The 21,471-nt window shown below is 45.2% G+C and overlaps 2 protein-coding genes across 2 annotated transcripts in view; both read right to left on the reverse strand.

Annotated features, from left to right (window-relative positions):
• Positions 1-21,471, reverse strand: part of LOC309550260 (uncharacterized protein) — a gene marked incomplete at both ends in the record, with an annotated part of 1,652,360 nt that overhangs the window by 894,614 nt on the left and 736,275 nt on the right. Inside the window, one exon of the mRNA XM_082250668.1 lies at positions 3,902-4,129. Coding sequence (XP_082106794.1) covers positions 3,902-4,129 — 228 coding nt within the window. The remainder of the gene's footprint in view (positions 1-3,901; positions 4,130-21,471) is intronic.
• LOC309549834 (uncharacterized protein) overlaps positions 12,656-21,471 on the reverse strand; it is a gene marked incomplete at its 3' end in the record, with an annotated part of 34,704 nt that continues 25,888 nt past the window's right edge. Inside the window, exon 10 of the mRNA XM_082250334.1 lies at positions 12,656-13,591. Within this exon, the coding sequence (XP_082106460.1) occupies positions 12,656-13,591 (936 nt within the window). The remainder of the gene's footprint in view (positions 13,592-21,471) is intronic.

The raw sequence follows: 21,471 nt of genomic DNA on the forward strand, positions 1-21,471 counted from the left end.
TTTGTATTTTTAAAGTGTTATTGCAGAATGGTTCAGGAGGTGAGGGGTTGGAGGTGAGGGTTGGGGGGGGGGGGGTCTCAGATACCATGGCAGATCACTTACAGACTGCTGATCAATGTCTACTCTCACAGTGTCAGAACCTATAAGCTGACTGAGTAACACTGTAAGCACATTCCCAAATTTCAGTGCATCCTCCAAGTGAGTCCCCAGGCCCTCCTTAGAGACCGGCCTTCTTCCTGACTCCTTCCAGCAAGGGGCCTCCCCTGGGTCTCCTCCTTGGCACAGCTTCCTCCAGACCAGGCAGGACAGCTTCACAACCACTTCAGCACATGTTAGGCCCCAAAACAGGCTAATGGACCGAACAGCAGAGCTCCATCCAGCAGCCCCTCCCTACACCTCATCCCAGGGGAAGAGAGCGAGCACATGGCCTGTCCCAAATATTTATTTCCTCCCCCAGCATGCACCAGTGACATAAACCTCCTACTGGATTGGCTGACAGAAAAATATAAATATTCTTAATGTAAGACATTAAACCCAAAGAAAATATTTATTATATTGGAGATTATTGATTCTTAGATTTGATGTTAGTTTTCCTTTTTAGGATTTCTTATATGTTCATCTGGTGATGTGGCCAGTAAATCTGTTCTATAAAAGCTCCAACTCTAAAGCAGAATGTATCAGTTACTGGGATGGGGCAGACCATTTACCACTGACAGGGGTGCTTACAATGATCAGCTTTTATTTATTCTTGTAAAACTTTTATCCCAAAAGGGAAAAAACTGTTTGCTGTAACTGATTATAAGGCCTCATGCACACTGGACGTTTTTGGAGCTGCTGTTAGCAGCGTCAGACGTTTTTTTTTGCAGCTGCAGAACGCCCATCCATGTTATTCTATGGCCTCATGCACACATAGAGCTTTTAGGAGCTCCAAGTGGCATAGGCGTTTTACAGCTCAAAAAAACCCAGGAACTGTGCGTTCTGGAACTGCAGCGTCAAGCTGTAAAAACGTCTGACGCTGCTAAAGGCTGAATAACGTGGCTTAACGTGCGTTAAGCCACGTTATACGTTTTTTTTTCTTCCAATCAAAATCAATGGTTCCCTATGGGAGCCTATTGATTTGAATGGAAGTCGCACCGCAAGTCGGATCAAGATGATCCGACTTGCGGCGCGACTTGCGCTGTGAGAATCTTGAGGGGGAACTCCACGCCAAAATAGGGAAAAAAACGGCGTGGGGTTCCCCCCCAGGTTCCAAACCAGGCCCTTCGGGTCTGGTATTGAATTTGAGGGTAGCCCCACGTCGAAGAAATGGAGTGGGGTCCCCCCCAAATCCATACCAGACCCTTATCCGAGCATGCAGCCCGGCATGCCAGGAAACGGGAGAGGACAAGCGAGCTCTGCACCCCCCACCTCAAGGAGAAGACAAGACAAGACAAGAAGAGCGGACAGCAAAAGAGCAGAAGACCGGAGAGGGAGAAGACGGGATGAAGATTTTTAATAAACTTTCCAAAACGTCTCCTGTCGTTATTTACACACACTGCCTTTTTTGGGGTGAATGGGTAGGGGTACAGTGTACCCCTACCCATTCACATAGGGAGGGGGTCCTGGATCTGGGGGAACCCCTTGTTAAAGGGGGCTTCCAGATTCCGATGAGCCCCCTGCCCGCAGACCCCCACAACCACCGGCCAGGGTTGTGGGGATGAGGCCCTTGTCCTCATCAACATGGGGGCAAGGTGCTTTGAGGTGGTGGGTGCAGAGCCCCCCCTGCCCCAAAGCACCCACACCGCTCGCTCGTCCCCTCCCCTTTCCTGGCCTGCCGGGCTGCATGCTCGGATAAGGGTCTGGTATGGATTTTGGGGGGACCCCACGCCGTTTTTTCGGCATGGGGCTACCCTCAAATTCCATACCAGACCCAAAGGGCCTGGTTTGGAACCTGGGGGGGAACCCCACACCGTTTTTTTCCCTATTTTGGCGTGGAGTTCCCCCTCAAGATTCTCACAGCGCAAGTCGCGCCGCAAGTCAGTTCACCCTGATCCGACCTGCGGTGCGACTTCCATTCAAATCAATAGGCTCCCATAGGGAACCATTGATTTTGAATGGAGGCAGAAAAAACGCTGCTAACAGCTACTGTGGCCAAATGTGCAATAACGCTATTGGAAAAAGCTACTGAAAGCACGTGCTGAAAGCAGCTGCTTTTTCCCGGCGTCAAGAAACAGCTTTTGAGCTTGTTTTTATGACGCCCTGTGTGCATGGAGCCTTAAGTGTGAGATGGAGTTTGGCTTTAATTTGTTACTGTTTTTAAATCTGATAATACATCTAACACCCCCCCCCCCCCCCAGACTGATAATGCTGCTGTCTCCAGAGTGGGGGGCGCTCTAATACAGAAGGTGTGACCAGGTGAAAACAGAGGGGGAAAAGCCTTTAAAAGAAAAGTAATGCAGCCACCCCATCTAATGATTGGTAAGCTGCAATGTATGACATTTTTGGTTTTGGATTTATTATCATTTAGTTTGGTTGGTGAAATGTCATACTATGTCCAGTGATAGCGGTGACATCTACTGGCCACAGTGAGAAATCACAACTCAGCTTAAGCTTAGGGAAAAACCAGGCGAAAAACTGAACAATCAGTCTGAGCTAAGTACAGCCCAGCCAAAAACTAACATAACATAGTAGCCCCTATTTAAGACAAGCTGTAACTTCAGATCCCCGTCCCCTTTTTTCTGACTGCTCAGACAAACTGTCTAAATTCTGGACTTTGGACAGATGTAAAGAGAGGAATGCAGATAAAGGGGTACAACTTATGTAGGAGGATTTGTTTGATTCTTGTGTATCACTTCACTGGGTATATGGAGGGTTTACACCCACTCTAAATGTTCACATGAGACAAGTTGCAGAGGTCCCACACCGCTGCCTCCCATCTCCTGAGACTGCACTCAGTGACTTGGGTGTGAGACTATACAGACATATCCCTCCACCCGGCACAGCCAACAAATAACAGAGCAAGTAACCCTGGGAGAATTGTTCTGTCAGAGATCTTACTAGACCCGGGCATGGGTCAGAAGACCCGAAGAACATACCCCAGGTGTCTAGGTCTAGTAACGTCTATAGTGAAAATGAACATTTTGCTGCCAGCTGAAACCCAGAATCTCCATAAATCCAGTCTAGAGACATAAATTGTGTCTGCAGCACAGAGAAGGAAGATTATCCGAGAGAAATACAGGAATACAGGACGGGGAACACAGCTCAGGAAAGTGACCAGGGGATTACAGGCTGATATCACCCAGTCCCCGCCCTACTCTGGACCAATCAGTGAGCAGTATGGGTGGAGGAATGTATTTAGTGTTAATGACCCACCTGTGCTGATCTCTGTAGGAGTGTCCTCCTCTATAAATGTCCCCGTTATTCCATCCTCCTCCATAGACTGCTGATCATTCCTCACATACGTTTCTTCTTCTTCTGCTTTAACCTCAAATTCTATATCGATTGGATCTCCACTCTAAATCAAGAAAATGAGAGAGAATATCATCTGTAAAATATAAGATTTATTATTGTGACATCACATAAAAATCCACACATTGTCTCCATGAGTCTGTGTTTTATAATCTCTGTCTCACCAACCTTGTAACATTGAGGGATGGTGTGACCTTCCTGTGTGGAATCCCGGGAATACAGAGGACGGGGACATCTCTCTGGTGGGTTCCTGGTATTAGGTGGCTCCATCATATCCTTGTGTCCTTCTGAAAACTCCTCCATCACTCCATACTCCTCATCCTCCTCTTTATACTCTTCTTTAACATCAATATTATCATCCCCGAGGATTCCACTCTGAATATATAATAAAACATTCATTGTAACAAACATACTGTATATAAATCAGAACTACCAATAATTGTCACTCATCTACCTGATGATGGTGAGGGATGGTGTGACCTTCCTGTGTGGAATCCCGGGAATACAGAGGACGGGGACATCTCTCTGGTGGGTTTCTGTAGCTGGATGACTCCACCATGGTGTCCTGGTACAGATCTTTGTGTTCTTTTAGAAACTCTGACTCCTTCATCACCCCATCCTCATCATCCTCCTCTTTTATCTCTTCTTTAACTTCAACTTTAGAATCTCTCAGATTTCCACTCTGAATATATAATAAAAATGACATCAATGGTAACAATGCAGATAATGTACAGATCCTAATGATACCATCAGTGATTGTTCCTCATCTACCTGATGATGGTGAGGGATGGTGTGATCTTCCTGTGTGGAATCCCGGGAATACAGAGGACAGGGACATCTCTCTGGTGGGTTCCCATTACTGGATCCATCTGTAGGAAACACACACACTGACTGAATACATTGTTTCTATGTGTTTATCAGATGATGGGGGATCTAGGTAGATCCTCCGTACTGCTCTCTCCTTTACAATAAAGTCTCCTCTTACCCGGTGATGTGAGGGGCGGCTGATTCTCCATCATGACGTCCTTGTAGAGATCCTTGTGTCCTTCTAAATACTCCCACTCCTCCATGGAGAAATAGACAGTGACATCCTGACACCTTATAGGAACCTGACACACACAATGATACAGTCACCATCCAGACACATCCCTTGTCTATTACTGGATAATGTCCCAGAATTCCCAGCACCGCTCACCTCTCCTCGATGATCTCTCTGGTGACTTCTAGAATCTTCTTTGTATTTCTCTATTCTATCAGGGAGGGAGGTGGAGGCAATGTGATGGTCATATGATCTCCAGACTTCACAGGAGGAAAACTCTAGGTCTGAACACAAATAGTAAAATCAAATTAAATTCCCAGAATCCTCCTCACCTCTCCATTCAGGTTTCCATTTGATTAAAGCCCCACCTCAGACTGAGGAATAATTTACCCACACAGGACCCCCACACTACGCAGAGTAAAAGCTTGTTGCAGGCATTCTGACATCATTACATACAACGCAGGACTAACAGTCCCACTTTGCTAGTGAGGATGCCAAGGGTCCGCCCACATCCTAAGAGCATGAGAAAAAAAAAGCCAGATGGAGGGACATGGGGGGGGGGTGGGGGTGGTAGCTGTGAGGTCAGAGTGATATCATAGGACATATAGACTCTGGAGGAACATTTGGATGGGAATATTTGAGGGGTCCTCTATATGAGGATCCTGTGCTAACCAAATCATTGTTCCTGGGTGCCTCCCACTTCTCCTAAAATGAAGAGTGAACTTTGACCTTTACCACACAGAAATCTGTCAGGAATGTGTGAAAGTAATCTCTCATGTGATCAGGTGATGTGCGGAGGAATGGAGTGTAAATAGCAGACAATTTTCTCCAGAGTCCCTAATGGTGGGGATGGATTTTGCTGCATGCTGGTGCCAAGTTCCCACCCCCCAGGGTCTCTGCAGGGGTGGAGAAAAGCTGTGTAAGAGGATATGGAGGAGAGATGAGGAGGAGATCCAGGAATCAGGATAAAGGTCAGGACAAGCAACAGACGAGCGCATCCAAGAGATGAAGCCGGGGTCACTACACAGAAAATCAATCCAAGGAAACAACAGGCAGGACGAGGAATAGCAAGAAGGAGCTCAGAGACAAATGAGAATATTGCTCAGCTAATGGGAGATTATCTCAGCATGACTTACATAATGAAGGAGATGAGGGGGAGGGGAAGTGACCATAGATACATGGAAATTCAGCTGGTTCAGCAGGAATCGTTCACATTTCCATCCATGTGTGGTCACTGCCGGATAAAAGTCACTCAATTAGCGGCTGCAGCCAATAGCTGCATCACTGATCTGTGTATTCTGAGAGTGGAGGAGCGCCCCCCATTGTCAGAATACAATAGTGCAGTGGGGAGGACTCTCCCATCCCCCTCCAATGTGTGGATGGGGGAATCGCTTCCGTTTCTTTACTCATCCCGCTGGCTGAACAATAAAACTGAACCATGTATGGCCAGCATTGAAAGCAAGATATATCATTCCTCAACTGATCCCCCTGAAGGGGTTAATCTATGTATTACCTCCTCTGCCGCCAGTTCCTGCATTGTCTTCTCTCTCCGTCCTTCCAAATGGAAATTTCTTCCTGAATCGGACATCACTTCCTGTCTGTATTCTATAGAGACTTCCTGTCTGTATTCCATAGAGACTTCCTGTCTGGGTAGAAGTGAGATTACCACCTTGTGGAGCTCAGAGGAACTGCAGCCCTGAGAACCGTCTGGTAGTGTGAACACGGCCTTGTGCTGTGTGTGTATGTACTGTATATCCTTCCCCTTTCTCTCCTCCCTGAGTGTGTATGAAGAGGCGGAGCTCCTGCTGGAACAGCGGTCGGAGGAGGAAGCCAAGTCTAGGAGGGAGACTGACAGAAAGTGCAGCAGACTTGCAGGAGTGAGCGAGGAGGATCCAGTTCCTTTGCCATCGGAGGTGAGGAGAGTGTGAAGGATGTTTGTGACTCTGGTAGATGAAAAGCTGGGAGTCATACTGCTCTTGTGATTGGGGAAGCACTACTAAGGGGGTGCCCTCACCATCACGTGTGTAAGAGGTGGAAGAAGGCGTGGCTACATTACAGCTGGCACAGTTTGGAGCACAGAGAACTTTCACACCTTATCAACTTTTCATTCATTTGTGAACTTTTTTGGAGCAACAGAACTTCGTTGAAGTAGATGCAAAGTGGAAGCAGTGGAACTGCAGAGAAAACTATATTGAGCAAAAAATATTGTATATTACGATGAATTTGCACAGATTTTTATTTTATAGAAAATATTATAAGATTAAAGAAGTAAGTGCAAAGTGGAAGCAGTAGATCTGCAGGGAACAGCATCTTGAGCACAAAGCACTTTATGTTGTATATGAATTTGCACATGGATCAGTTTACTTCATTTATTGATAAACACCATAAGATGAATGAAGTAGGTGTAAATCTAGACCTAGGGAACACAAGGGAGGTGGAGTGGGAATCCTCCTATCCTCACAGAGCATCTTCCAGGTTCTCCACTCTCCTCCCTCTCATCATTTGAAGCTCACTGTATACGTCTATTTTCTCCAATCTCCTCTAGAATTGCTGTGATCTATCGGCCCGCTGGACCGGTATTAACTTTCCTTGATGACTTCTCTGCCTGGCTGCCCTACTTTCTCTCTTCTGAAATCCCCACAATCATTCTCAGCAACTTCAACATCCCTGTTACTACGAACACTTCTACTACTTCCAAACTTCTCAGTCTAACCTCCTCATTTGGCCTGAAGCAATGGATACACAATGGATAGAGGCTTCTACTCACTCTGGTGGCAACACCCTCAGTCTTGTATTCTCCCACCTATACACTCCATGCATCCTCTCCAACAATCCTCTCCCTCCCTCTAAACACCACTAGGGATGGGCGAGCAGTTTGGGCCGAGGATAAATTCACCGATCACCCGAATTTTCTGTGCGCTCTGTGTTTTCATTTTTTGTACTATTTCCATCCCGCCGAGCGCACAGTCAATAGGTTGTTAGGAAGCGAGACCGGGAAGCCTGCCGCTGCGTCCTTAACAACGAATGAGTCATGAGCTGTCAGTGGGCTTCCCCACTGATAGCAGAATGTAAAAAAAAAGAATTGCCGGCAAAAAAAAAAAAAAAAAAAATCGGGGAAAAATCGTCATGGGGTCCCCCAAAATCCATACCAGGCCCTTTGGGTCTGATATGAATTTTAAGGGGAAATCCATGCCAAAATGTAAAAAAACAAATGGCATGAAGTCCCCCAAAATCTATAACTGACCCTCATCCGAGCATGCAGCCTGGCAGGCCAGGAAAGGGGGGGGGGACGAGCGAGTGCCCCCACCTGAATCATACCAGGCTACATACCCTCAACATGGGGGATGTGCCCCAAAGCACCTTGTCCTATGTTGATAGGGACAAGGGCCTCTTCCCCAAAACCTTGGCCTGTGGTTGCGGGGGCCTGCAGACAGGGGGCTTATCAGAATCACGAAGCCCCCTTTAACAAGGGGACCCCCAGACCCCGCCCTTCTGTGTGAATGAGTTTGGGGTACATTGTAAAAATAAATGAGGCTATGAGACCATTTTTCACAATTCCTTCTATAGAAAAATCAAAAAAACAATGTCCTCCAATGTAGATCCATCGTCAGTCATGACACCCACTGCACCTCTGGACCCCAAAAAAGAAAACACTCCACCCTCAAGGAATGACAGTCTAACAGTTCTTAAAAAGGTAAGGAGCAGTGCCACCTGGTGACATCATCTGGTGGCCCGCCCCCCTTGTGATGTAACTGACTGGTGCATGCTGGATCGGTGACATCATAAGGGGCAGGGCCACCAGGTGGCTCTGTCCATTACCTATTTAAAAACTGTCACCCAGTGGAGCAGGCATTCGACAGTCAGCCCTCTTCATGGGCGGAGTTTTTTTTTTTTTTCTTTTTTTGGGTCGGCGGTGAATCTGTCGTTGTGATTGACGATGGATCTACATAAGGGGACATTGTTTTTTTATTTTATTTTTAATAAAGGAACTGTCAAAAACTGCCTCATGTCTTTATTTTTAACACTTTTTTTGGTAAATGGGGCCCAGGATCTGGGGGCCCCCTTTTTCAAGGGGGCTTCCAGATTTCCCGATAAGCCCCCTGAAGACCCCCCTAACCCAAAGCACCCCGCCATGTTGAGGGCATGTGGCCAGGTGTGGTTTGGGGGGCACTCACTTGTCCCCTGTCCTGGCCCGCCAGGCTGCATGCTGAAATAAGGGTCCGGTATGGCTTTTGGGAGGAAAGATACGCCATTTAAAAAAAAAATTGGCCTGGGGTTTCCCCTCAAAATCTATACCAGACCCTTATCCAAGCATGCAGCCTTTTTTGGGCCTGGTATGGATGGGGCCTGGTGTATACGGTGGGGACCCCACGCTGTTTTTTCCCCATTTTTTATTTTCTTTGCCAACAATTTTTTTTACATTCAGCTGTCTGTGGGAGAGCCCGCTGACAGCTGAGGACTCATTTGTTGTTAAGGACGCCGTGGCCGGTTTCCCGGCCTCGCTTCTTAACAACCTATTGACCGTGCACTCGGCGGGATGTAAATAGTAAAATAAATAGAAGAAACGCAGAGCACACAGAAAATTTGGGTGTTTTGGCAAACACCTGAAGGGGCCATTTCAGGTTGAAGTTATGCTCGGTCCAAACCGCTCGCCCATCCCTAGTGGTGTTTAGAGAGAGGGAGAGGATTGTTGGAGAGGTTGCATGGAGTGCATAGGTGAAAGAATACAAGGCTGAGGGTGTTGCCACCAGAGTGAGTAGAAGCCTCTATCCATTGTGTATCCATTTCTTCAGGCCAAATGAGGAGGTTAGACTAAAACATTTAGAAGTAACAGAAGTGTTCGTAGTAACTGGGATGTTGAAGTCACCGAGAATGATTGTGGGGATTTCAAAGGGCCTGGTATGGACCGAGGGGGACCCCCACATTGTTATTATTTTTATTTTTTATTTCTATTGCCGACAATGGCTGGGAAAATCAATTTAAATGTAATTTTTTTCTTTATAAATGTAAGTTTTGATGCAGCAGGTTCTATACACAGTACAGATACACCATTTTACAGGCAGACTAAAGGGATCCCCCAGGCTCTGTATTTTAAAGGAATTTTTCTTTTTCTTTTTTTTTTTCATTGTAAGCATTAATTAAAATCACTGCTCCTTTAAAAACAATATTTTGTAAAAAAATTAACAAATAAATAATTAAAAAAAAAAATAATAGCATTGATAGTATCAAACATGAAAAACAAGAAAAAAAAAAAAAAAGAAAAACACGCACACAGAAATTTCTGGTGTTGGGCGAACACCCAAACAGACGATGTCCAAGCCAAACTTATGCCCGTCCCAAACCATTTGCCCATCCCTATTACTTGGTTATCTCTCGCCTCGACCACTGCAACTCCCTCCTCACTGTCTTACCTTTACATAGACTATCCCCCCTTCAGTCCCTCATGAATTTTGCTGCCAGACTCCTCCACCTTACAAACCACTTAGTATCTGCTACCCCTCTCTGCCAATCCCTTCATTGGCTGCCACTCACCCAACAAATTTAAATAAAAAATACTAATGGTAACTTACAAAGTCATTCACAACTCGGCCCCCAGCAATACCACTAAAATGGTCTCAATATGCCAACCAAATCATCCTCTTTGATCCTCCCAATATCTCCTGCTTTCTAGTTCATTTGACACCTCCTCCCACCTCCAGGACTTCTTCCGAGTCTCTCCTATCCTGTGGAACTCTCTACTCCAATCTGTCTATCTCCTACTCTATCCACCTTTAGGTGTTGCTTGAAAACTCATCTCTTTAGAGAAACCTATTCTGCCCCCACCCAACAACTGTACTTTTGTTTTCTCCATCAGCCCATCCCCTTCAGTTATTACCTTTTGTATCACTTGACCCTCCCTCCTAGATTGTAAGCTCTAAAGAGCAGGACCCTCCGATTCCTCCTGTACTGAATTGTATTGTAATTGTACTGTTTGCCCTAACATTGTAGAGCCTGCGCAAACTGTTGGCACTTTATAAATCCTGTATAATAATAATATATGAGTGCCTAGTCCAGCCTTTCTCAGCCAGGGTTCCTCCAAAGGTTCCTAGGGGCTCCTTATCACTTCCTTGGGCTGTATATGGAAGTGTCACCTACCAGCCATTTCTGGATACCCAAGCTTGTTATAATTGCACAACACACACAATTTTTTTCGTTCAATATATTTTTTATTCTAATTTTAATTTTAACAAGAGTGCAAAAAATAAAAAAAATTGAATAAAATGGTAAAGGAAGAAATCCAATTGGTCAGGAAAATGACTTGTCTGGAATGTGGAGGAGGAGTCGGTAATAATTTGTGTACAATACAATACACAACGTGTTACATTATTATAACAAAGTATTGTAGAAAAGATCACACCATAGAAAATGGGGGAAAGGAGAAAATAAACCTGGATATGAAGGTGACATTTGTGTACGAGGAACACCTTAACAATTACCACCATTTTATTCTCCAGGGCCTCTGCTTTCAGAAAATATATGTTTGGGGGTTTTATCTAATCTTCAGGCCCAAAATCTGCATTTTACCATGTGTGCAAAAATAATGCAAAACACAGGTCTGGCATTGAAAGGGTTAATGTGAGCTAGATGGGATCACTCTGCTGTGGTCACATTAGAGCTCCCCCTAGCTGCAGCCTGGTAATAACATTGCTAGGAGGTCTGTTCATTTATCTGCTCCATACTTCCCATCTTTATATAAACGTCTCCTGACATTTAGGGGTAAATATTAGAACATTTACATAGCAATTCTCTCAGTGACAATGCATGTACATTCCTTCTCTGTGACTGGGGAAACAATGAATGTTATTAGGGGATTTGCTGATCTGGTTGAATATTTTCCATTGATTTAAAATGGTAAATGTGACATTTGGACACTAGATGGCGCTAATTGCTATGATACTGAGGGCCATCTAAAGGCCAAATGAGGTATTTTTGGTTTTAAATCAATAGTTGGTTTAATCCTGTGGTTTTATTTTGTTTATGTCCTTCAATGTGTACTATATTCATAAATACATGGGTATGATCTCAGGTATCTGTATGACCTCCCCCGACATAGGAAACTAAGGGGTCTATGCAAAAAATATTTTGGGTAAGGTGACAAGCATGTGTCCAGCCGTGAAAAATTCTGGCCGTATTCTAATAAACACAGTGATTTCCTATAATCGTCAGCTCTAACTAGTGGCCATAATGAGGTATTAGTTCCAAAATACCTCAATCAGGAAAAATAGTTCAATACCGCATTATGGCCACTAGATGGACCCAATGATCAGAGGAAATCACTGAATGAAATAAAATAAGACCAACATTTGTCATATTTGTTCATCTATTTTATAAAAACTAAACATGTAAGTGAAGTGGTAACTATTGAGCCAATCACTTCATCAAACCACACATAATATCTCCCTTCAAAGGGAAAACAGAAATTATTTACAGAAAATCAAACAGTATAAATATTTTCCAACCAATAACCTCCACCCAGACAAGATATGTAGAAATATAAAGACAAGTGGTGTTACCTCTCGTGCCGCACTCCGCCAAGCCACCCAAACCCACCCAGGAACAAAGGAAAGAAGTTCTCACCTAGTTTATCTCCGAGTTCTCCTTCCCTCCTGTTGGGGGATGGGAGAAGGATGGAATGAAGACAGAGAGACACGCTTGGGGGGTCACCACTGGTAAGTAGAGCTTTGAAATGAAGGACATCAACTTCAGAATTTCGGTCTTGTCTGTGTAAAGTTTACTGATAAAGATATATGGGATCTCACAGCTTCTAGCTCTGTAACCTGCTATATCATTATCAGTAACCGTCACACAGACAAGCAAGACATTCTGAAGGTGATTCCTTCATTTCACGGCTCTACTTACCACTCTACACCCCAAAATTTACTCAGCCAATGAAAAGCCAACACGGGACAACACTTCATCCATGTCTCTGGTGATCTCTGATCTCCTCATGAAGTGTTTCTTACATGATGAAGATCAGCCATGGAGTATATCTGAGGTGTATATCAGGGTGTGCTTCTTCCCCACATGTCCAGCAACATTCATATAAAAGACAATTCCCGCACTCAAGGCACTAATACACCTCAAGGGTTGTGTGGGATCCCTGATATACATGAAGATAGGACAATTCCCTCACTCACGACAGGAAAATGGCTTCTTTCCCGTGTGAGATCTCTGATGTTTGTAAAGATTGGACTTATCTGAAAAACCTTTACTGCACTCAGGACAGGAATACGGCTTCTCCCCCATATGAGATCTCTGATGTGTGTAAAGATGGAACTTCTGTGAAAAACATTTCCCACACTCAGGACAAGAATACAGCTTCTCCCCCGTGTGAGATCTCTGATGTGTGGAAAGATGGGACTTCTGTGAAAAACATTTCCCACACTCAGGACAAGAATATGGCTTCTCCCCTGTGTGAGATCTCTGATGTATGTAAAGATTGGACTTCTGTGAGAAACATTTCCCGCACTCAGGACAGGAATGCGGCTTCTCCCCTGTGTGAAATCTCTGATGTTTGTCAAGATTGTACTTCTGTGAGAAACATTTCCCACACTCAGGACAGGAATGCGGCTTCTCCCCCGTGTGAGATCGCTGATGTATGTAAAGATGAGACTTTAATGAAAAACATTTCCCGCACTCAGGACAGGAATGTGGCTTCACCCCCGAGTGAGATCTTTTCTGATGTGTGTAAAGATAGGACTTCAGTGAAAAACATTTCCCACACTCAGGACAGGAAAACGGCTTTTCTCCCGTATGAGACCTCTGATGTGGGTGAAGAAGAGACTTCTGTGAAAAACATTTCCCACACTCAGGACAGGAAAATGGCTTCTCCCCCGTATGAGACCTCTGATGTGTGTGAAGTTGAGATTTCCATGAAAAAGATTTCCCGCATTCAGGACAGGAATATGGCTTCTCCCCCATGTGAGATCTTTTATGCAAATTAAGACCATGTTTATAACAGAAACATTTCCCACACTCAGCACAGGAATACGGCTTCTCTATCATGTGAGATCTTTCATGTCTATTAAGATAGGATTTAAAAGGGAAACATTTCCCACACTCAGTACAGGAAAACCTCTTATTTGTTGGAAGGACGGCACCGCTCCTCACAGTCTGAGGTTCCTCAGGATAAGAGGAATACGATGGTCCGGCATTGTCCCTCACAGTCTGAGGTTCCTCAGGATAACAGGAATACGATGGTCCGGCACTGTCCCTCACAGTCTGAGGTTCCTCAGGATAACAGGAATACGATGGTCCGGCACTGTCCCTCACAGTCTGAGGTTCCTCAGGATAAAAGGAATACGATGGTCCATCTACACTGTGTGGTGCCGGGTGGACATTTGAGGTAGCGGGGTTTTCTCCTGGACTATACTGTGTGATGTCCTCATCTTCTACTTTACAGTCTGGAGACAAAGTGAGAAAATCCTCAGAGGTTTTCCTCATCTCCCGTCCATCTACTAAAATAGAAATACAAAGATTATTACTAGACATGAGCAGATTGGTTCCCCTAAACCAGGACTCCGCCCACATCAGGCAGCTTTGTCTCTGAGGATATTACAATTCCACCATCAAGGTAACTAGTAAATGGTAAAGGGTGACTAAGTGTCCCAGGAGCCACACATCAAGTCAAGACCTGCTGTATGATAGTAAATGGCAGTCTCAGTCTGGACCTATGCCAGGCCACGCCTTGATGTGCGGGACACCTACTAACTATCTACCGATATAAAATGTCCAGCTGGTAGGAAATGGGCGTAACAAAAGAGAATCCATATTATGTGTATATATATATATAGCAATATATATAGCAATGAGTAGAGGGGAGAGAGCAGAAGTCAGGAGTATGTAATGTACAACATAGAGTATACAGTGCAGGGGTCAGGAGTATGTAATGTACAACAGAGTATATAGTGCAGGGGTCAGGAGTATATAATGTACAACATAGAGTATATAGTGCAGGGGTCAGGAGTATGTAATGTACAACATAGAGTGTTTAGTGCAGGGGTCAGGAGTATGTATTGTGAAATATAGAGTATACAGAGACGTGGTCAGGGGTATGTAATGTACAACATAGAGTATATAGTGCAGGGTCAGCTGTATGTAATGTACAACATAGAGTATATAGTGCAGGGGTCAGGAGTATGTAATGTACAACACAGAGTATATAGTGCAGGGGTCAGGAGTATGTAATGTACAACAGAGTATATAGTGCATGGGGTCAGGAGTATGTAATGTATAACAGAGTATATAGAGCAGGGGTCAGGAGTATGTCATGTGCGATATGAATTTAGAATCCCCCTGACATCCAAAAGGCTGGATAACTCCTCCAAAAGCCAGGGGAGGGCTAGCATTTTTACCCCAGGGCTGAATCCATGGCATAAATACTGGGACCAAGAAAAGATATTGGACGCCAGTCACTTTTGTATTGAGTTTAGAAAACAACATCTACAACAAAATAAGCAAGTGAACAGTCGCATTACTTAACAATGTTTACAAAGTGGTGTCAACAATAGTAAAGTCAGGTCAGACATCCATAAGGCACATAGTTATGACAGGACAATGACATAAGCATCAAGTAGAGATACAGTGAGCATCACCAATAGTAACCAGGTATACATCCATAAGGCACTGGAGTGGGGGAACAAGTGTAGGTAGGAATATGAACATAGGACACTGCAAACATCAACAGGAATACCAAGTCGTCCAAGCCTCCAATTGCTTATCGAAGGATTTGATTAAAACTTGAGTTCTACCTGCCAATAATCTTTTGTAATGGTGATTAAGGTTGACCTGTGCAAGAACTTCAGAAGGGTTAAGGGGGGAGTTGTTTTTCCAATGCCTAACTTGGCCGCAAACAGTATAAGAAGTACTACGGAGCTATACTGATAGGGATATTGGTCAATGTCAATATGGAGAATAGCCAAGGTGGGATCTGGAGGTTTAAACTTTTATCTTTTTAAAGTGTTATTGCAGAATGGTTCAGGAGGTGAGGGGTGGAGGGATGGGGGTCTCTGGTAGAGATGGCCTTGCCGTTCGCCCGGTGCGCGGTTCGCTGCGAACTTTGCTCGTTCGCAGTCCGCCGATTTTGCGAACACATCGCGGTGTTTGCGACGGCCATATTACTTTACATTGGGGAGAACTTTGACCCATGACACAGCTATCAGGTGGAACGAACAGCCAATTGAAACATTGCAGCACATGAACAGTCCCCCACCTTATAAATAGACCTGAGCTGGTGGCCATTTCACATTCTGCTTTTTGTCAGTGTAGGGAAAGGTTGCTGAGAGGAGCAGGGACAGACTGCCAGTGACACAAATCGCTCTGTTAAGGTCCACAAAAGTCATTTTAATGACTGGTATTTGGTATAGGTGTGCAGTGCACTATACAGGGGAGTAATCCACTTTTATAATATACTTCTAATATAGAAAGCATATTATAGTGTATTTGTATTGTTCACTGTGCAGCATTGTGAGTGGTGTGTTGAGCGTTTCTGCAGCAATACTACAAACAGTGACAAAAGCACTTTTAATGTATTATAATTGGTCTGATAGACCAGTGGCCCCCCAATACCACATATTGAAGTGGGGTGTTATCTGAGTATACTTTTATAAGTGTATTTGTGTCCTGTAAAAATATTGCCTCTTGTGCTGCGTTTACTCTGCTACACACAGCGCCAAACTCACTGGCCAATTTTTTGTACAACTGGTGTGATAAACCAGTGGCCCCCCCAATACCACATATTGAAGTGGGGTGTTATTTAACAGTATACTTTTATAATAGTGTATTTTAGTCCTGCAAAAATTTTGCCTCTTTTGCTGCGTTAACTGTGCTGCACACAGTGACACCTGTTACTGGCCAATTATTTGTAGAACTGGTGTGATAAACCTGTGGCCCCCCAATATCACAGATTGAAGCGGGATGTTATATACCTTCTTCCACATATACTGCGCTTCAATAGAGACTTTTATCACAGGGTAATTTAAAATATGACAGGCAGAGGAAGAGGCAGGCCCTTCCGCAGGGGTGGTAGGGGTACGGCAGGAGCAGTAGGCCAGAGCCAAAGTGTGAAGTTTTAGAAGGTACGTTCGATTACATCAAAGGACGCACCAGACTTGGTTGAGTGGCTCACTCAGCCTTCCTCTTCTGCAATCTCCTCATCCTCTCTATCTGTACCCTCTTCACTCTCTGGTGTGTGCACCCTCAAAGACACCACCACCAAACCACCACCACCATATACCCGCCGCTTGAGTCACTGGAATTATTTTCCGATCCATCACAAGACATTTGCGATGCGCAGCCATTGTTGGCATCGTATCAGGAAGAGGAGGTAGCAACAGCCACCACTCAGCAGTCTGACGACAGTACCCAGATCAGCCCAAGGAGGTTGGTCCCCGCTGTTGCTGCCTACTCCGAGATCTCGAATGTTAGTGGTGGGGATGATGACGTGGATGATGACGTGTCTATGGATGTCACATGGGTGGCCACAAGAGAGGAAGAGGAGGGGAGTTCAGAGGGAGAGACGGACCAGCAGATAGGGAGGAGAAGCAGGCGGAACTTGCATTGCACAAGAGGGACAAAGCAGACTGCAAATGTATCAGGAGCGAGCCATCAACCATGTACAGTCACATCTGGTGCTTCCAGGACGCTGGCACATGGCTCTGCAGTGTGGGCTTTTTTTAATGTGTCTGCTGCTGACAGTGTTGCCGTATTCAGCCTTTGCAGTCAACGCATAAGTCACGGTAAGCCCAACACTCACCTAGGGACGACCGCCTTAAGAACACACCTGAACTCCCATCACCGAGCCCAGTGGGAGCAACGCACAATTGTCCTCCACTCAACCTTCCATCATGCTGTCCTCACATTGTTCTGGAAAAAGGCAGGCTTCCGTGGCCCAAATGTTGGAGCGTAAAAAAAACGATGACGCCAGATAACCCTCTTGCCCAACGTTTGACTGCTGGCTTGTCGGAACTGATAGCCTGCCAACTACTGCCATATCAACTGGTGGACTCGGAGGCCTTTCGGAAATTTGTGGCCATTGGAACACCACAATGGAAGGTCCCAGGCAGGAAATATTTCTTGCAGAGGGGCATTCCAGAGCTGTATGGCCATGTTCAGCGGCAAGTGAATATATCTCTGGCACACAGTGTCGGTGCCATCATCATACATCTGACCACAGACACATGGTCTAGCAAACACGGGCAGGGAAGGTATATCACTTTTACTGCCCACTGGGTAAACCTTCTGACGGCCGTCAAGCATGTAACCCGTGTAGATTTGGTTGCACCGCCACGGATTGCATGCAGGCCTGCCTCTTCTTCTCCTCCTCCTCCATCCTCCCTCTCCTCCTCGGCTGACTCCTTTTCCGCTGCTACTGTCTCTTCCGCTGCGCCGCTTAAGATCTCCAGAACCTATTCCACATGCCAGGTGAGACGTTGCCATGCTGTGCTGTGTCTGTTGTGCCTGGAAGCCAAGAGCCACACTGGTCCTGCACTCCTTTCAGCTTTGCGTTCACAGGCAGATCAGTGGCTGACACTGCTCAATTTGACAGTTGGTAAAGTGGTGTGTGACAACGGTGCCAATCTGCTGAGCATGCTGAAACAGGGCAAAATAACACACGTACCATGCATGGCACATGTCCTGAACTTGGTCATGCAGTGATTCATTGCCAAATACCCTGGGGGTCCAGGATGTCTTGGGGCAGGCCAGAAAAATCTTGGGCCATTTCAGAAGATCTTACACAGCCATGGCTCGCCTTGCTGACATTCAGCGGTGACACAACCTGCCCGTCAGGCGTCTTATTTGCGACTGCCCGACGCGATGGAACTCAACGTTGCATATGCTTGATAGGCTGCTCCAGCAAAAAAATGCAGTTAACGACTACCTGTACGAACTCTGCGGCAAGACAGGTTCTTTTCATCTCGCCAGTGGCTGCTCATGCGCGTTGCATGCAGACTTCTGCGACTATTCCATGAGATCACCAAACTGGTCAGTCATGGCCAGGGTGCCATCAATGACATTGTACCTTACGCCTTCTTTCTGGAGCATGCATTGCGTTGTGTCATTGATCAAGCCGTCCAGGAGCAGGAAGATGAGGAAGTCACAATGTTGGATGAATTCCCAGGGGGTGCTACTCCATCAGAGACAAATCAACAGCAGGAGTCTGAAGAGGAGTCAGAGGAGGAGGATGGTGCTGGGGGGGATGAGGAGGAGCAAGTAGAGCATGCTTTAAACCTGTCTGGGATCCCTGGTGTTGTCCGCGGATGGGGGCAGGAGAACGAGGACGACATTATCCTAGATGATGAGCTGGAGCCAGGCCACTACACCACGACCAGTTTAGTGTAAATAGGGGGGCCTTCATGCTCCAGTGTTTTAAGGGGGGCCCCCCGTATAAAAAGCATAAAGGGCAAGGACCAGTACTGGGTGGCAACGTATTTAGACACCCGGTACAGCTACAAAAAATGGCAGAAATGTTACCACCATCACAGAGGGCGGTCAGAATGCAGAACTTCCAGGCCTTGCTGTGAGAAATGCTGCATTCTGCTCTTGCGTGTGCTGGCAGAGGAATTTCCAGTCACAGAGAGACAGTTGCGGGTAGCAATCCAACAGTGCCTGCAAGAAGAGGGCGGTTTGAAGATGTGTTGGTCACTTCAGATATGAGAACTTCTTTCAGCCAACCCATCGACAGCTGTACTCCGGATCCAGCATCAGGGAATGCCTAGTCCGAGAGGTGTCAGACTACATCGGGTTAACGGCCGATATGGACGCTCTGAGGAGTGATGAACCCCTGGACTACTGAATGGGCAGGCTTGACCTCTGGCCAGAGCTTGCACAATTTGCAATGGAACTGTTGGCTTGCCCCCGTCCAGTGTCCTGTCCGAGAGGATGTTCAGCGCAGCAGGGGGGATCGTGACTGATAAGCGCACTCGCCTAGCTCATGACAGTGTAGACTACCTCACATTTATAAAAATGAATGAGGCATGGATCTCTGAGGAATTCAACACATGTGACCATGTTTCATTTAAATTCCTCATGACAGGCCACAAATATCCGCCAGACCGCCATCCACCCACAACAATTCATGGTCCTTGTCTTCGTTAAATACAGTGGCATAAAAGGCATTTCATGTCCATTGAATGCCTAATTTTGGGGCCTTTCATGGCCGACAATTATTTTTTCTGTCAATGCCTAATGTACCTCCAGCCACAGAATACAACGTTCTTAGCTAGCATGTAAACACATGTTGGCTAATTTTTGGGGCTTTTTATGGCCAACACTTACTTCTTTATCCTGTGAATGCCTCATTTTTCAGACTGGAATTGAAAATCAACGGGTCTGTAAACGTTCCGCCAAATTGTGGAATGGATGTGGACCCATTTTACAGACGTGTGAATGGATCCTATATGTATTTGACATGTATTTACCGGCTGCTGTCAGTTCTGGCTGATTTATGAAAAAATAAATAAGTTTTAGGGCAACTTTTTCAATTGCAATACTTCTGTTATGACATTGTGCATGTGGTGGGACTATTTGTGCACAGCTAGTGAGTGGCTGCAAATATGACCTAAAGGTTTTTAAAGTTTGCATCCCATTAAAGTCAATGGGGCCCACCGTGAACTTGCGGTTCGCGGACATTTGAGAAAATTTGCGGCTGATGTTCACAAACCGCCCCGGCCGATGTTCGTCCATCTCTATGTACAAATACTGTACTGGTGACCCGAGCATAAGGAACAAACTTTTCAGAGAAAGGGAATACAATAAGACATGTGGCCACTCACTAAAACTAGAGGAAAAAGGGTTTAACCTTAAAATACGTAGGGGGTTCTTTACTGTAAGAGCAGTGGGGATGTGGAATTCTCTTCCACAAGCAGTGGTATCAGCGTGGAGCATCGAAAGTTTCAAAAATAGGTTGAACTGGATGGACTGATGTCATTTTTCGACCTCACTAACTATGTGTAACATAGATAATATAGTGCAGGGGTCAGGACTATGTAATGTACAATATAGAGTATATAGTGCAGAGGTCATGAGTATGTGATGTACAACAGAGTATATAGTGCAGGGGTCCGGAGTATGTAATGTACAATATATATTATATAGTATAAGGGTCAGGACTCATAATCTTGGTATTCAGTAATCAATGATGTCCTAAATGCTCACATGAGACAAGTTGCAGAGGTCCCACACTGCTGCCTCCCATCTCCTGAGACTGAATACATTGTTTCTATGTGTTTATCAGATGATGGGGGATCTAGGTGAACCCTCCGTACTGCTCTCTCTTTTACAATAAAGTCTCCTCTTACCCGGTGATGTGAGGGGCGGCTGATTCTCCATCATGAGGTACTTGTAGAGATCTTTTTGTCCTTCTAAATACTCCCATTCCTCCATGGTGAAATAGACAGTGACATCCTGACATCTTATAGGAACCTGACACACACAATGATACAGTCACCATCCGGACACATCCCTTATCTGTTACTGGATAATGTCCCAGAATTCCCAGCACCGCTCACCTCTCCTGTCAGCAGCTCCATCATCTTCTTGGTGACTTCTAGAACCTTCTGTGTGTTGAGTCTTGTATAGATCAGGGATGGAGGTGGGGGGATGGTGATGAGATTCTGGATTCTCAAAGATCTTGTTGTCATATTATGAGATCTCCTTGTGTAATTTTCATTAGATTTCTTCATTATCACTGTACAGCTCTGTATTATACAAAGATAAATATCACTCTCCTACAGGGACGTCTTATTATCATCATGGGCCCCTGGGTAAAGTAATATACTGGGGCCCCTACCAGCCTGCTCAAATTTACTAAAATAATAGAATAAATAGTTGATAGAATTAAACATATATTTATTAGTAGTTAAGGGATAAGGTGCGCACGAGTATATATCTAACAAAAAACAGTAGCTGCAACAGAGCTTCAACCTATTGAAGTGAATAAAAATGTG

This window comes from Pelophylax lessonae (genome assembly GCF_965119305.1).
Source record: "Pelophylax lessonae genome assembly, chromosome: 3".
Taxonomy (NCBI): domain Eukaryota; kingdom Metazoa; phylum Chordata; class Amphibia; order Anura; family Ranidae; genus Pelophylax; species Pelophylax lessonae.